The sequence below is a fragment of the Anolis sagrei genome, chromosome 11 (assembly GCF_037176765.1).
Source record: "Anolis sagrei isolate rAnoSag1 chromosome 11, rAnoSag1.mat, whole genome shotgun sequence".
Taxonomy (NCBI): Eukaryota; Metazoa; Chordata; class Lepidosauria; order Squamata; family Dactyloidae; genus Anolis; species Anolis sagrei.
The window spans coordinates 8,422,501-8,436,723 of record NC_090031.1 but is presented as its reverse complement, the minus strand read 5'-3'; the positions used below and the strand labels follow the sequence as shown (position 1 = coordinate 8,436,723).

At 36.4% G+C, this 14,223-nt stretch overlaps 1 protein-coding gene across 2 annotated transcripts in view; it reads left to right on the top strand.

Annotated features, from left to right (window-relative positions):
* The first annotated feature begins 2,491 nt into the window (after window positions 1-2,491).
* GARNL3 (GTPase activating Rap/RanGAP domain like 3) overlaps window positions 2,492-14,223 on the top strand; it is a 72,087-nt gene continuing 60,355 nt past the window's right edge. The window contains exon 1 of one of the 2 annotated variants that reach the window (XM_067471843.1): window positions 2,492-2,553. In XM_067471843.1, coding sequence (XP_067327944.1) covers window positions 2,531-2,553 — 23 coding nt within the window. In that variant the 5' untranslated portion in view covers window positions 2,492-2,530. Of the gene's footprint in view, window positions 2,554-2,635; window positions 2,781-14,223 lie in introns of those variants that run through there. The other variant, XM_060757373.2, reaches the window with a different exon arrangement.

The following is a 14,223-nucleotide window of genomic DNA, read 5'->3' as shown; positions in this document are numbered from 1 at the left end:
CACCTACAATCAAAGAGTGATCTGAACTCCATGAATGACAGAATTGGGGCAATCTTCCCACTCAGAACCCCCATGACCAACAGAAAATACTTAAGGCCACCCAGTCCAACTCCCTTCACCAGGGCAAGAAAATGTATTCAAAGCCCTTGACAAAGAGCCATCAGTGGATACGGAGGAGCCCCTCCAAAGTAAGCTTAGATACCATACATTTACAAAATAGACATTTTAATACACTGCAACGCATTGACAAGGACATACAAGTCCTCGGGAGCTGCGGAACTCTCTGCTGCAGTGCCAAACATATTAATATAATTTTTTGCCCCAAGGGGAGGGATCTGTCCTCAGCAATAGCTCTATCATAAACACATGGAAAAGGTTTATTAAATCGCAAAAACTTTTGCTTCTGCAGCAGGGACATCCTGTTATAGCACGTTGTTATATAGCGCTATCGGCCAAGGTGATTCTGACTTTGAGGCGTATGTGTTTCCTTCCTTCCCACCGGAGAATGGAATATAAAGACTCTCTATCTCTCCGACCTTCAGGGATATTTGTCCGCAAACCTTTTTATCTCGGGACTTGTCCTTTGCGTGCTCTGCAGAGGCAGCTCCTTCGATATGCATTTTCATTTATGGTTATATTTCATTTCATTTCTTATTTTATTTTATTGTTTTATTTTCACAAAATCATGCAAGTTGGAAGAGACCGCAAGGGCCATCCGGACCCACCCCGGCCATTTTATTTTACTATTTCTTTATTATATTATATTTTTATTTGATATTTTATATTATTGTTTATATTATTTTATTATTAGTTTGATTATCTCATAATTTTATTGTTTGTTTATTTTATCCTTTATTTTATTTTATTATTTGTTTATTAGATTATCTTATAATTTTATTATTTCTTTACTTTATTCCTTATTTTATTTTATTTTATTATTTGTTTATTATCTCATAATTTTATTATTTGTTTCTTTTATTCTATTATTTATTATATTATATTATAATTTTATTATTTGTTTCATATATTATATTTTTATTTTATCATTTATTATATTAGAATTTTAATATAATAAATATAATATTTATTTCATTCTTTGTTTTATTGTTTATTATATTATATTATAATTGTATTGTCGAAGGCTTTCATGGCTGGAATCACTAGGTTCTTGTGTGTTTTTTCAGGCTGTATGGCCATGTTCTAGAGGCATTCTCTCCTGATGTTTCGCCTGCATCTATGGCAAGCTTCCTCAGAGGTAGTGAGGTCTGGTGGAATTAGGACAATGGGTTTATATATCTGTGGAATGGCTGGGGTGGGGCAAAGAGCTCTTCTCTGCTGGAGCTAGGTGTGAATGTTTCAGCTGATCACCTTCATTAGCATTTGAAGGCCTGCCTGGTGGTCAGTTGAAACATTCACACCTAGCTCCAGCAGAGAAGAGCTCCTTGCCCCACCCCAGCCATTCCACAGATATATAAACCCATTGTCCTAATTCCACCAGACCTCACTACCTCTGAGGATGCTTGCCATAGATGCAGGCGAAACGTCAGGAGAGAATGCCTCTAGAACATGGCCATACAGCCCGAAAAAACCCACAAGAACCTATATTATAATTTATTATTTGTTTGATATATTATATTTTTATTTTATTGTTTATTATATTATATTATAGTTGTATCATTCATTTATTTTATTATTTATTTTATTTATTTGTTTATTATATTATTATTTTGTTTTATTATTTGTTTATTATTTTATAATTTTATTCTTTATTTTATTCTTCATTATATTATATTATAATTCTATTCTTTGTTTCATATATATTATATTTTTATTTTATCTATTTATTCTATGATGATTTTATTATTTATTTATTTCATTCTTTATTTTATTATATTGGAATTTATTATTTGTTTGATATAATATATTATATTTTATATTATATTATAATTGTATGATTTATTTATTTTATTTTTTCTTTTATTATTTCTTTAATATATTATTTTCTATTTTATTTTTATTGTTTTATTTTCATAGAATCATAAAGTTGGAAGAGACCACAAGGGCCATCCAGTTCCACTCCTTCCATTTACTGCATTGCATTGCATTGCATTGCATTGCATTGCATTGCATTGCATTGAATTGCATTGCATTGCATTGAATTGCATTGCATTGCATTGAATTGCATTGGATTGCATTGCTTTGCTTTGCTTTGCTTTGCTTTGCTTTACATGGCATAGAACCCCTTTCTTTAGTGTTTTGGATTGCAACTCCCATCAGCCCTAAAAGCAGGCGACTGATAGGATGATGGGAGTTGCAGTCCACCCAGTGATCTGAGGCTGCAACTATTTATTATTATTATTATTATTATTATTATTATTATTATTATTTCTTGAAAGGCTTCTGCATCTACACTGCAGAATGAACGCAGTTTGGTGCATCTGAGCATGTGCAGAGCGCCCTGGTGGCCTCCTGGATACTCTGTATCCTTCCTTCCTCCCTTCTTTCCTTCCTTCCTTCCATCCATCTGGCGATGAAGGACTGGGTCTGCGCCAGGTAACGAGGGAGGGAAGGAGGGGTGGGAGGATCCAAGCTCAAGGGAAGGAAGGAGGGAAGGAGAGAAAGGAGGGAGGGAAGGAGGGAAGGAGGGAAGGGAGGAAGGGAGGAGGGCGATGGTGAGGAAGGATGCTTCCCCGGGAGCCTCTGGCGTTGGCCAGGCTGAAGATGCGCAAAGGGATCAGCTTCGATGGGGAAGGAGGAGAGGAAGAAGGGGAGCAGGACAGGTAAGGAAAGGAAGAAGGAAGGAAGGAAGGAAGGGGAGAAGGAGGGAAGGGAAGAAGGGCCAAAGGGAAGGAGAAAAGGAGGGAAAAAAGGAAGAGAGGGAGGGAAGGAAGAAAGGAGGGAGGGAGGAGAGAGGGAGGAGTGGATGGAAGGAAGGAAAGAAAGAAAGAAGCAAGGGATGAAGGGAGGGAGGGAGGAACGAAGGAAGGAAGGAAGGAGAGAAGGAAAGGAGGAAGGAAAGAAGGAGAGAAAGAAGGAGAGAAGGAAAGAAGGAAGGGAGGAAGGAAGGAAGGAAGGAGAAAAGGAAAGGAGGAAGGAGAGAAGGAGAGAAAGAAAGAAGGAAGGAAGGAAGGAAGGAAGGAAGGAAGGGAGGGAGGGAGGGAGGGAGGGAGGGAGGGAGGAAGGAAGGAAGGAAGGAAGGAAGGAAGGAAGGAGAGAAGGAAAGGAGGAAGGAAAGAAGGAGAGAAAGAAGGAGAGAAGGAAAGAAGGAAGGGAGGAAGGAAGGAAGGAGAAAAGGAAAGGAGGAAGGAGAGAAGGAGAGAAAGAAGGAGAGAAAGAAAGAAGGAAGGGAGGAAGGAAGGGAGGGAGGGAGGAAGGAAGGAAGGAAGGAAGGAAGGAAGGAGAGAATAAAAAAAGGAAGGAGAGAAGGATAGAAGGAAGGAGAGAAGGAAAAAGGAAGGAAAGAAGGAAGGAAGGAAGGAAGGAAGGAGAGAATAAAGAAAGGAAGAAGGATAGAAGGAAGGAAGGAGAGAAGGAAAAAGGAAGGAAAGGAGGAAGGAAGGAAGGAAGGAAGGAGGGAGGGAGGGAGGGAGGAGAGAAGGAAAAGGAAGGAAAGAAGGATAGAAGGAAGGAAGGAAGGAGAGAAGGAAAGAAGGAAGAAAGGAAAAGGAAGGAAAGAAGGATAGAAAGAAGGAAGGAGAGAAGGAAAGAAGGAAGGATAGAAAGAAGGAAGGAAGGAGAGAAGGAAAGGAGGAAGGAAAGAAGGATAGAAAGAAGGAAGTAGAGAAGGAAAGAAGGAAGGAAAGAAAGAAGGAAAGAAGGAAATGAAGGAAGGTGAGAATGAAGGAGATAAGAAAGGAAAGAAAGAAGGGCTGAATGAAGGAAAGAAAGAAGGAAGGTAGGAAGAAAAGAAAGAAGAAAAGAAAAAAGGGAGGGAGGAAAGAAATAAAGAAGGATGGAGGGAAGGAAGGAAGGAAGGCCCATAAGACCTGTCTGCTTTTTGGGGGGAGGGAGCCAACCTTACTCAGGAAAATAGATGCATGGTATAAATGGGTACCCATAGATCAATCCTATATATAATGTTTGTTTATATCCAGCTTTTTCTCTCCATACGGAGACTCAAAGCGTATCACAACTAAAGCACTGCAGTATAATATATATATTCCATACCTGCAGCCAAATACTTGGAAATAGACGCATGAAATAGATGGATCATTATGAAATAACGCCCATCTTTGAGCACCTATATATATATATATATGCCATTCATGCACCCGTCTGCTTGGAAATCGATGCATGTTACACAACTGGGCTCATCTATCTACCCAGCTTTCTTTCCCAAAACACATATATGTACCCCATAAACTTGAAAATCGATGCATGTTAAAATATAGGACTTATATATATCATATATGGGCACCTATACATATGTATGTATGCATATGAGTATGTATATAGAAAAAAATCTATATATATATATCCCATATACACCACCCCATATGCTTGGAAATAGAGGCATATTATAATATAGGATTTATATATACCATATATGGGCACCTATACATATGTATGTATGTATATGAGTATGTATATAGATATAATCTATCTATCTATCTATCTATCTATCTATCTATCTATCTATCTCCCATATACACCACCCCATATACTTGGAAATAGAGGCATGTTATAATATAGGATTTATATATACCATATATGGGCACCTATACATATGTATGTATGTATATGAGTATGTATATAGATATAATCTATCTATCTATCTATCTATCTATCTATCTATCTCTCTATCTATCGCCCATATACACCACCCCATATGCTTGGAAATAGAGGCATATTATAAAATAGTACCTATATGCTATATATGGGCACCTATCTATCTATATCCTCCCATCCATACATACAGCCATGTGCTTGGAAATGGATGCATATTATAACCTAGTACCCATATATCTACTAACTTCTATTATACGTATCCCATACATGAATGTATCTGTATGGGAGATAGATTATAGATGTGATAGAGACTGATATATAGATAAGTATATACCTTTACATGTTTGTGTGTCTATATATGTATCTATATCCCATATGTACAATCATATGCTTGGAAATAAAGGCATGCAAAAGACTACCATATGCCTACTAACCTCTATCACATACAGAAATATAAAGCACCCCTATATGTGTATATATGTCCCATACATACACCCATGTATACATATGGAATATGTATAGGTGTGATAGTGTTTGACTTGTGTATGGGTATTCCGTCACGAATTTGGGCTTTTGGATGGGAAGGGCAATTGTGATTTCCCTTAGACGACATGCAAACTGACTATAACTACTTTCTTTCTTCTGCATTAATTCCCTTAGACGACATGCAAACTAACGATAACTACTTTCTTCTGCATATAACTCCTTCTTTCTTTCTTCTGCATTAATTCCTTAGATGACGTGCAAACCAGCCATAACTTTCTTTCTTTCTTCTGCATCAATTCCCTTAGAGGCAGACGATGTGCAAAGTAACCACTTTATTTTGCATTAATTTCCTTAGACGACATGCAAACGAACTATAACTACTTTTTCTCTTTCTTCTGCATTAATTCCCTTAGATGACGTGGGAACCAACTACTTTATTCCTTCTGCATTAATTCCCTTAGACTAGATGCAAGCCAACTATAACTACTTTCTTTTGCATATAATTCCCTTTCTTTTTTTCTTTCTTTCTTCTGCATCAATTGCCTTAGACTAGATGCAAGCCAACTATAACTACTTTCTTTCTTCTGCATATAATTCCCTTAGACAAAATGCAAACCAACTATAACTACTTTCTTCTGCATATAATTCCCTTTCTTTCTTTCTTTCTTTCTTTCTTTCTTCTGCATATAATTCCCTTAGACTAGATGCAAACCAACTATAACTACTTTCTTCTGCATATAATTCCCTTTCTTTCTTTCTTTCTTTCTTCTGCATATAATTCCCTTAGACAACATGCAAACCAACTATAACTAGTTTTTTCTGCATGAATTCCCTTAGATGAGATGCAAACCAATTATAACTATTTTATTCTGCATATAATTCCCTTTCTTTCTTTCTTTCTTTCTTTCTTTCTTTCTTTCTTTCTTTCTTTCTTCTGCATATAATTCCCTTAGACAACATGCAAACCAACTATAACTACTTTCTTCTGCATAATTTCCTTAGACAACATGGGGACCAACTACTTGCTTTCTTCCGCATTAATTCCCCTAGACAACATGCAAACCAACGATAACTACTTTCTTCTACACGAATTCCCTTAGACTAGATGCAAACCAACTATAACTACTTTCTTCTGCATATAATTACCTTTCTTTCTTTCTTTCTTTCTTCTGCATATAATTCCCTTAGACGACATGGAAACCAATTATAACTACTTTCTCTTTTCTTCTGCATGAATTCCCTTACACAACATGCAAATCAACTATAACTACTTTCTTTTGCATCCATTCCCTAATACTAAATGCAAACCAACTATTAACTCTAACTACTTTCTTCTGTATTAATTCTCTTAGATGGCACGCAAACCAACTATAAATACTTTCTTTTTTTGTCTGCATCAGTTCCCTAACACCAAATGCAAACCAACTATTAACTCTAACTACTATCTTCTGCATTAATTTCCTTAGACAACATGCAAACCAATTACTTTCTTTCTTTTGCATGAATTCCCTTAGAATAGATGCAAACCAATTATAACTATTTTCTTCTGCATATAATTCCCTTAATTTCTTTCTTCTGCATATAATTCCCTTAGACGACATGAAAACCAACTATAACTACTTTCTCTCTTTCTTCTGCATTAATCCCCTTACACGGCATGCAAATCAATTATAACTACTTTCTTTTGCATCCATTAGACAACATGCAAATTGACTGTAACTACTTTTTCTTCTGCATCAGTTCCCTTATACTCCATGCAAACCAACTATTAACTCTAACTACTTGCTTTCTCCTGTATTAATTCCCTTAGACAGCATGCAAACCAACTATAACTACTTCCTTTTTTGCATCAATTCCCTAACACTAAATGCAAATCAAGTATTAACTCTACTTTCTTTCTTCTGTATTAATTCACTTAGACGGCACACAAACCAACTATAACTTCTTTCTTTCATTCTTCTGCGTCAGTTCCTTAATACCAAATGCAAACCAACTATTAACTCTAACTATTTTCTTTTTTCTGTATTAATTCCTTTAGATGGCACGCAAACCAACTATAACTACTTTCTTTCATTCTTCTGCATCAGTTCCCTAATACTAAATGCAAACCAACTATTAACTCTAACTACTTTATTTCTTCTGCATTAATTCTACATGGAGAAAAGTATAACTACTTCCTTCTGCATCAATTTCCTTACATTACACGTAAACAACTATAACTACTTTATTTTTTCTTTCTTCTGCATTATCTGTCTGCAAAATCCTATTGTGGTCTAAGTGGGTGATTGTTTCCTATTATTATTATTATTATTATTATTATTATTATTATTATGGTGTCCAATAGGAAGTAGTTTGAGTTTAAGCTTATAATATAATATAATATAATATAATATAATATAATATAATATAATATAATAATATTAATGATAATAATGATATATTATTATTATTATTATTATTATTATTATTATTATGGTGTCCTATGGGAAGTGTAGTTTGAGTGTAAGCTTATAATATAATATAATAATAATAATAATAATATATTATTATTATTATTGTTATTATTATTATTATTATTATTATTATGGTGTTCTATGGGAAGTGTAGTTTGAGTGTAAGCTTATAATATAATATTATAATAATATAATAATAATATATTATTATTGTTATTGTTATTGTTATTGTTATTATTATTATTATTATTATGGTGTCCTAATATATTATTATTATTATTATTGTTATTATTATTATTATTATTATTATTATGGTGTCCTATGGGAAGTGTAGTTTGAGTGTAAGCTTATAATATAATACAATATAATAATAATAATAATATATTATTATTATTATTGTTATTATTATTATTATTATTATTATTATGGTGTCCTATGGGAAGTGTAGTTTGAGTGTAAGCTTATAATATAATATAATAATAATAATAATAATATATTATTATTATTATTGTTATTATTATTATTATTATTATTATTATGGTGTTCTATGGGAAGTGTAGTTTGAGTGTAAGCTTATAATATAATATAATAATAATATAATAATAATATATTATTATTGTTATTGTTATTGTTATTATTATTATTATTATTATGGTGTCCTAATATATTATTATTATTATTATTGTTATTATTATTATTATTATTATGGTGTCCTATGGGAAGTGTAGTTTGAGTGTAAGCTTATAATATAATACAATATAATAATAATAATAATATATTATTATTATTATTATTGTTATTATTATTATTATTATTATTATTATTATGGTGTCCTATGGGAAGTGTAGTTTGAGTGTAAGCTTATAATAATATAATATAATATAATATAATATAATATAATATAATATAATATAATATAATATAATATAATATAATATAATATAATATAATATAATATAATGCCATGTGCCTATCATAATTAATTATCCATAGCCTGGGGCTTGCCATAGGTTCCAATAGGTTTGAATAGGACAATGTGTTGCAATTCCAGGTTTGACCACAAGATGACACTAAAGAGCAGTTTATTGTACTTTAGGAAGAAAAAAAAAGCATTGAGCCCTGGCGAGCGCCTGTCATTCTGCCCCATGACTACAAATCCCAGGGTACACTGCGATATTCGGGGCGCTGATTGGTTGTTACCCTTGAAAAAGGCGGGAGCTTCTGGGTCCAACGGCGCTTGTGATTGGATGATGCCTTCACCTCAAGTAAAAGGCCGGCTTTGCTCGCTGTCTGTCATGAGGGAAAGCTGCTCGCTGATTAAACAGCGAACCAGAGCTGGGGGCGGGACAGAATCACAGCCGAAGCGCTGATTGGCTAGAGGGAAGTGTTTGGAAGCGGCCTATCCGAGGCTCTTCAGTTTGAAACCCCGCCCCTTGGGGGCGTGGCCTGGTCGGAAAAGGAAGCGTTTCCAGAGCTAGTCGCTTAGCCCCACCCACTGGGCGGGGCCTGGTGGAAAGTGGGCGGGGTTTCAAAGCATTCCTAGCTCTCTGGCCTCAGAGTAAACTACAACTCCCACTATTTGAGGGTCAGTCCCCTCAAACCCCTCCAGTAGGTTGAGTTAGTCATGGGAGTTTTGTGTGCCAAGTCTGGTCCAGGCCTATCATTGATGGAGGTCACAGTTTCTCTCATTGTGGGTGAACTACAACTCCCAGAAAGGAAGGACAGCTCCCCCCAAACCCCTCCAGTCACCAAATTTCAGCATATCAGGTTTGTGTGCCAAGTTTGGTCCAGATACTTTGGTGTTTGGTTTCACAGTGCTCTCTGGATGAAGGTGAACTACAACTCCCTCAAATCAAGGTGAATTTTCCCCAAAGACCTCCAGTATGTTTTGCTGGTCATGGGGACTCTGTGTGCCAAGTTTGGTCCAATTCCATCTTTGGTGGAGTTCAGAGTGCTCATTGATTGCAGGTGAACTATACATCCCAGTACTTGAATTCCCCTCAAATTCCCCTTCAATATGTTTAGTTGGTGATCAATTCCTAGGAAAGGGTTATGGGAGAGGCAGTGGGCAGGATCATGCAAATTCAACATCAATGGAGAGAGTCAGAAACACTGAGATGTCTTTGGTGGAGGATTGCAAGTGACCTATACATCCCAGTACCTACAACTCCAAAATGCCCTTGGGCTGAGAATTGCGGTATAGAAGCGAAGTAAATAAATAAATAAATGCCCAGGCCAATTCCCCTCAAAACCCATCAGGATTCAGATTTGGACGTATCGGGTATGCATGCCAAGTTTGGTCCTGATCCATCATTGTTTGGGTTCATAGTGTGCCCTGGATGTAGGTGAACTACAACTCCCATACATCCGTCCAAAGACCTCCAGTATGATTTGTTGGTAATTGGGGGGTTCTGCCTGTCAAATTTGGTCCAATTACATCATTGGTGGAGTTCAGAGTGCTCTTAAATTGCAGGTGAACTATACATCCCAGGACCTACAACTCCTATAAATCGTGGTGAATTAGCCCCAAACCACTCTAGTGTGTTCAGTTGCTGGAAAAGCACAATCAAAGCAGCCCCAACAGATGGTCATCCAGCCATAATAATAATAATAATAATAATAATAATTATTATTATTATTATTATTATTATAGAGTTGGAAGGGACCATGTGGGCCATCTAGTCCAACCCCTTCCCATGCAAGAAAAGTACAATCAAAGCAGCCCCAACAGATGGTCATCCAGCCATAATAATAATAATGATAGTAGAGACCACATGGGCCATCTAGTCCAACCCTTTGCCATGCAGGAAAAGCACAATCAAAGCAGCCCTAACAGATGGTCATCCAGCCATAATAATAATAATAATAATAATAATAATAATAGAGTTGGAAGGGACCACATGGGCCATCTAGCCCAACCCCTTCCCATGCAAGAAAAGTACAATCAAAGCAGTCCCGACAGATGGTCATCCAGCCATAATAATAATAATAATAATAATAATAATAATAATAGAGTTGGAAGGGACCATGTGGGTCATCTAGTCCAACCCCCTTCTGCCATGCAGGAAAAAGCACAATCCAAGCAGCCCCAACAGATGGTAATCCAACCATAATAATAATAATAATAATAACAACAACAACAACAACAACTTTCTAGTATGTATGTCCAGTTGCCGATCAATTCTTGTTTGCTGTGTGCCATAGAAAAGAATAGGAAAGGGTTAAGGGAGAGGCAGTGAGCGGGGTCATGCAAATTCCACACCAAAGGAGAGAGAAAGGAACACTGGGGTGCCTGTGGTGGAGGAAACACATAAAATATAGGATGGAATTGTTTCCGAATGAAAGCCTTCGCTTGGGTGGTCGGCAGTATGGTGTTGGGGGGAATCATGCAAATTCCACACCAATGGAGAGGGAAAAGAACACTGGGATGCTTGTGGTGGAGGAAACACATGAAATCTAGGATGAATTGTCTCCGAACTAAAGCCTTCACTTGGATGGTGGGCAGTGTGGTGTTTGTGGAGGACTCTTGGACATGTTCATGGTGCAATGTCGTTGGAGGGAGGGCCTTTGGTGTCTCCTGAGTAGTGGGAGCTATAGTTCTTTATGGAAGTGGGAGCTTGTCTGTGGAAGTGGACACGCAAGTCACATACATACTGAGATGTTCACTATATCAATATGTATAGATGGATACACAGGACAGAGATCGAAACATAGATGATGGCTTTGCCGCGATGATGGCTAACCTGATACTAGAAGCGATTTTCAGATTGGCTTCGGGTTGCATTTTGGTCAATAGTGTGTCCTACTTTGCATTCATTCTGCATGATGTTGGTTCAAAACAGCCACTTGCATTCTCCATTCTTTAGAAGGCGATGGGACTACAACTCCCATTATGGCAGCCATGGGGATGATGGGGACAGCAGTTGAACATCGCAAGAACCTATACATCAAATGGAGGGAAGGAGCTTTTTTGTTCTTGTTCTTTTCTTCCCATTTGGCTCCTTTTGCTTGTTTCCAGCTGTAATATATTGATTTATGGTCTTGTCGGGATGGAGCCTTGTCTCTGTGCCCAAGGATATAATTCCAGGATCAAATGCAATTATGAGATGCGTTTCACATCAGTATTACTGGCTTCATTCAGAGGAGAAACACAGCTCAGTGTTGGGATAGGATTCTAGAGTTGGAACTCCAAAGGTCATCCAGCTCAACCCCTTCTGCCACAAAGGAAGACAAAATTGATAAATGAATGAATGAGTCATAATATCATTGAGTTGGAAGAGATCCCAAGGGGCAAGGGCCATCCAGTCCAACCCCTTTCAGCCAGGAAGGGAAATATAACAACAACAACAACAACAACAAACCCAAGGGCCATCCAACCCCTTTCAGCTAGGAAGGAAGATATAATTTATTATTATTATTATTATTATTATTATTATTATTATTACTACAAACCCCAAGGGCCATCCAGTCCAACCCCTTTCAGCCAAGAAGGAAGATATAATATTAATATTAATATTAATAATATTAATAATAATAATTACAAACCCCAAGGGCCATCCAGTCCAATCCCTTTCATCCAGGAAGGAAGACAATAATAATAATAATAATAATAATAATAATAATAATAATAATTACAAACCCCAAGGGCCATCCAGTCCAATCCCTTTCATCCAGGAAGAAAGATACAATAACAACAACAACAGCAACAACAAACCCCAAGGGCCAACCAGTCCAACCATCCAGGAAGGAAGACATAATAATAATAATAATAATAATAATAATAATAATAAATTATATCTTCCTTCCTAGCTGAAAGGGATTGGACTGGATGGCCCTTGGGGTTTGTTGTTGTTGTTATTGTATCTTTCTTCCTGGATGAAAGGGATGGACTGGATGGCCCTTGGGGTTTGTTGTTGTTGTTGTTGTTGTTGTTATTATTATTATTATTACTATTATTATTATTATGTCTTCCTTCCTGGATGGTTGGACTGGTTGGCCCTTGGGGTTTGTTGTTGCTGTTGTTGTTGTTATTGTATCTTTCTTCCTGGATGAAAGGGATTGGACTGGATGGCCCTTGGGGTTTGTAATTATCCCAAGTTTGGAAGTTTATCATGATGCATTTCAAATCCAAAGATTGCTGGAAATACAGTATACGGAAAAAAATGGGTAAATATGGAGAAGATAATAAATAATAGTAAAGGGAAAGAAATAATATTTAGGGAATGGAAGAGGAGAGAGGAAACAGAACTTAAGGAACCCTTTAAAGGAACAGTAAAAGTGTGGAAAAAAAGAAAGAAGAAGTTAAATCCAGGTAATGAGAATAAGATGGCAACTATATGGCAAATGAATTATAATAATGATGAAATGATAGGCAGAACATTGAGACATTGAAAGTAGAGGGAAAAGGTTAGTAGAGGATCTATATACAGAGGATGGAAACCCCGTAGAACAAAAAGAAATTCAGAATTGGATAGGGTCAGGGAATTGGATTCAAAGCTGGGCTATAAGACAGGAAATTTTTAGACGGAGGGGGAAAATTAGAGAACAGGATAGTCCATTTGAGAAGGTGATTAGGAAATGTTTGAGAGGGGAGAAGAAAGTGGCAGGAGATCTGTACGACCAAATTATAACAGTAAAAGAAGAAATAATAGAGGAAATTTTCCAAACATGGAGATTGGATATGGAAATTGAGAGGGAAGACATCCAAAGGGAAATAAGTAATATAGCAAAAGAAAAGTATAATGTATTAAGGGAAGCAAGAAGGAAAATGTTACAAAAATGGTACAGAACTCCTGCACAACTTTCACGCTTTGTACCAGGGATAAAGGATAGGTGTTGGCATGGCTGTGAACAAAGAGGGGTGTTTAATCATATGATATGGGAATCATATGATATGGGAATGCAAGAATACTGGAAAAGGATTGAAGGGGAAATCAATAGAATGTTAAATTTACAAATAGTAATAATTAATAGAAATATACTACATGCACGGATAGCAGGAGTGAAGAATATACAAAAGGAAAAAATGGTTGACAAATTAATCACTTGTGCACAAATTGTTTTAGTGAGGGGTTGGAAAGACAAAACAAAATGGACGCTGATTAATTGGTATAACTATATAGTGAATATGTTAAATGTGGAAATAACAAATTGCAAATGGAATAATATAGATAAAATTGAAAAGGTTACAATAACTAAGAGGATGTGGTAACCAGTTAGGAATTATTTAGAGAATGTGTTAGGATGTGGAGCAGAAAAATTAAGACTGAGACTGATATTTCAAATGTAACTTCTGTAGTTTGATGTATAAATGGCATGTACAAGGAGGGGAGGGTGGGAGTGGGAAAAACCAATAAAACAATTTAAAATAAAAAAAATTATTATTAGAAACACAAGATGAGTCCACAGCAGATACTCTGCTGGCTGTTGTACTGGATCACAAGTTGGACACTTCCCAAGTCTCTAGGACTGTGTGATGTATTGGCGAATAATCCGTGCAGATCCCAGTAAGGTTGCCTTTTGCAGCTGGCAGATGGTAAGCTTGTCAGTGCTGATT